Genomic DNA, 3,645 nt, shown 5'->3' with positions numbered 1-3,645 from the left:
AACGTCCAGGAGGCGGCCGCTGGAAAGGAGAAGTTGGGCATCAGGAAGATAAAAAAGAGTTCGAGTGATCCTGTGTCAGTGTTGGGGAAAAGACGCATGAGTACAGTTCCAGGGGCAGAAAACTCTGGTGGTATTGAGGGTGGAGAACCTACTGATCAACACAAAAAGAAGAAGGGCGCTGAGGATAGAGAGGAGAAGGAGAAGTCTGATGAAGAAGGCGGAACGGAAGCAACCGAGCTCTGGGCTCTCGGTCAACTGGCGGGCGCTAATGAGAGCACCCGCCAGGAGCCATGATGCTCCTCAGCTGGAACTGTCGGGGGATTGGGCAACCCCGTACAGTTCGAGAGCTAGTGGGCCTAGTGCACACTTAGAAGCCTAAGTTGGTATTTCTGTCGGAAACCCGAAAAAACGATGAGTACGTGAATAACATGAGATGGACGCTAGGACTCAGGCATTGTATTGTGTGTTCCGGTACTGGTAAGGGGGGCGGGATTGCACTATTTTATGATGAAAGTGTTGAAATAAAAGAGATCGCTATTGGGACGAGGTACGTAGATGTGTTGATTCGTTTAAGTCCCAATGGTATACAGTGGAGGGGTACTTTTGTTTATGGTGAACCAAAAGCCAATGAGAGACACCACATGTGGGAACTCTTGATAAGGATTAGACATAACTCATCTGAACCTTGGCTCATGATAGGTGATTTTAACGAAACTATGTGGCAAAGTGAGCATTTTTCGCGTGCAAGGACGTCTGAAAGTAACATGGCAGATTTCAGGAGAGTACTTGCGGATTGCAGCCTGCATGACTTGGGGTTCAAGGGCACCACATGGACATACAACAACAAACAAAGTGGCCATAACAATGTGAGAGCACGTTTGGATAGAGGGGTTGCCTCCCCGGAGTGGAGCAAGATCTTCAGGGAGGCCACGGTCGAGCACATTTGCTTGTCCAGATCAGATCATGCCCCCCTTCTGCTGCGGTTTGGTGCGAGGAAAGAATGGAGACAAGCAAAAAAACCTTTCAGATATGAAGCAATGTGGAAACATTGTGTGTCACTGGCAGATGTAGTGAGCAGTACGTGGAGTAAGGGAGGAAAAGCAAGCTTGCTCGGGGGTTTGTTGAGGAAGCTAAATACCATGCAGGACATTCTAAGCAAGTGGGCAATGAAAGAATTCAGTTCAGTCCAGAACAGCATCAAGGGTTTGCGTACAAAACTGGAAAAATTTAGAATGAACCCTCCCTCGCCAGATACTGATATAAAGACCAAAGAGACCGAGTCAGAGCTCGATGAATGGCTGCTGCGAGAGGAGTTAATGTGGAGACAGCGGTCGCGAATTAAATGGCTCAGGGAGGGGGATAGAAACACAGATTTCTTTCATAGGAAGGCAACATGGAGGAGGAAGAAGAACAAGATCACAAAGCTTAAAAAGGAAGATGGATCCTGGGCGGAAAGTAACGAACAAATTCATGATGAGATTAATAATTACTTTAAAGGTTTGTATGAGGAGGATGCGAACGTAGATCCACAACCGCTCATTGACCTTATCCCTAGAAGAGTGGATGACCAAATGAATGAGGCTCTCACCAAACCGTTCTCTGAAAATGAAATAAGTGATGCTCTGTTTCAGATCGGTCCACTTAAAGCACCTGGTCCGGACGGATTCCCAGCTCGCTTCTTTCAAAGGAACTGGGCTACGCTGAAGGAATAGGTGACCCAAGGAGTTTTGAACTTTTTCGCTGATGGTGTAATGCCGGATGGTGTAAATGAGACAACAATAGTCTTGATCCCGAAAAACAATGATCCAAAAGGCATCAAGGACTACCGCCCCATTAGCCTCTGCAACGTTATATACAAGGTCATATCAAAGGTGTTGGTAAACAGATTGCGCCCGTTCCTGGATGACCTCATCTCTAAATCATCGAGTGCTTTCATCCCTGGAAGAATGATAACGGACAACGCACTTATCGCGTTTGAGTGTTTCCATAAGATCCAACATAGCAAAAATAAGAAAGATACCCACTGTGCGTACAACCTTGATCTTGCTAAAGCTTACGATCAAGTGGATTGGCGCTTCTTGGAAGGAGTGCTACACAAGCTAGGGTTTGAGGAGAAGTGGATGAAGTGGGTGATGACATGTGTCCGGTCGGTCAGGTTTTCTGTCAGGTGCAATGGGGAAATGTTGAAATCTTTCACACCCACCAGGGGACTCAGACAAGGTGACCCTTTGAGCCCTTATTTATTTCTCTTTGTGGCTGATGGGTTGGCAACCCTTCTAGGCCGAGAGGTAACCTCCGGGCGCATCACGCCTCTGAAGGTGGCTCGGGGAAGTCCGGGAATCTCAAATCTCCTATTTGTCGACGACAGCCTACTCTTTTTCAAAGCATCGCCAACCCAAGCTAGGAGGGTGGGGGAGGTGCTAGAAGAGTTCTAGCTGGCCACCGGGCAACTGCTGAGTAGAAACAAGTGCTTACTCCTATTCTGTGAAGCATGTCCGGGCCAGGTAAGGGATGACATTAAGGAAATCTTGGGCGTGGAGGCAGCCTCCTTTGAAAGTAAATATTTGGGACTCCCTACACCGGAGGGTAGAATGAAAAATGGTTGTTTTCAGCCGATCATGGAGAGATTTGGCAAAAGGTGCAATGACTGGAATGAGAGGTATATGTCTCAGGCGGCAAAGGAGGTAAATGTCAAGGCAGTGGCACAAGCCCTCCCCACCTTTGTTATGGGAGTGTTCAAACTAAACCAAAGCTTTTGCGACAAATATGAAAAAGTGATCAGGGACTTTTGGTGGGGGGACAAAGATGAGAAGCGCAAGGTCCATTGGATGTCTTGGGAGAATATGACAAAACCTAAGAGAGACGGTGGCATCGGTTTCCGGGATATGCATCTTTTTAACCAGGCTCTCTTAGCTCGACAGGGGTGGAGGTTGATTCAGAATCCGACAAGTTTGTGTGCTAGGGTCCTTAAATCCAAATACTACCCCAACGGCAACTTGCTTGATACGGTCTTTCCCTCTGATGCATCCCCTTCTTGGAGAGGAATTGAGTTTGGGCTGGAGCTCCTAAAGAAGGGCCTAATCTGGCGAGTTGGGGATGGAAAAAAGATCCAGATCACTAGAGACCAATGGATACCCAGGAAGGAGGGCTTGAGAGTGGCCTCATTTACCAGAAGGTCAAGACTAAGATGGGTTAACCAACTGATTGACCCGGTGACGAAAGAGTGGAAGGTCGGACTGATCAGACAGATTTTCCATACTTTTGATGCTGATGAAATATGTCAGCTTAAAATTCCGAGGGCAGAAATCGAGGATTGTGTGGCTTGGCACTATGATAAATCTGGAGTTTTCACGGTCAAAAGTGCATATAAGCTAGCAGACTCGCTCAGAAGAAATAGTACACTACTGGCGACTAGCTCCTCGAGCGATCCGAGAGACCGAAGTATATGAGATGCCATTTGGAAAGCTAATGTACCGGAAAAGGTAAAAATCTTGGGATGGAGAGTGGCTACCAAAACTCTGGCTACCAAGCATAATACCTTCAGAAGGACCATCACTGAAGATAACATTTGTGAAAGTTGTGGAGCAGAGAAGGAAGATGAGCACCACGCTGTTATTTCGTGCACTAGGAGTGTGGCGCTAAGAC

The 3,645-nt window shown here is 47.2% G+C and overlaps 1 protein-coding gene across 1 annotated transcript; it reads left to right on the top strand.

The window, feature by feature from the left end:
* The first annotated feature begins 764 nt into the window (after window positions 1-764).
* LOC147982107 (uncharacterized) lies at window positions 765-1,712 on the top strand. The gene has a single exon (XM_087516200.1). The coding sequence runs from the start codon at window positions 765-767 to the stop codon at window positions 1,710-1,712; it is 948 nt and encodes a 315-aa protein (XP_087372326.1).
* The last annotated feature ends 1,933 nt before the right edge of the window (window positions 1,713-3,645 follow it).

Source organism: Triticum urartu, chromosome 3A, assembly GCF_056163025.1.
Source record: "Triticum urartu cultivar PI428250 chromosome 3A, HENAU_Tu73, whole genome shotgun sequence".
In the NCBI taxonomy this organism is placed as follows: Eukaryota; Viridiplantae; Streptophyta; class Magnoliopsida; order Poales; family Poaceae; genus Triticum; species Triticum urartu.
The sequence above is the reverse complement of the archived record's forward strand: the minus strand, read 5'-3'. Positions and strand labels throughout refer to the sequence as shown.

Excerpts from the sequence above, each read along its gene's own strand:
- LOC147982107 (XM_087516200.1), top strand. The coding sequence starts at position 765 with ATGGCAGATTTCAGGAGAGTACTTGCGGATTGCAGCCTGCATGACTTG.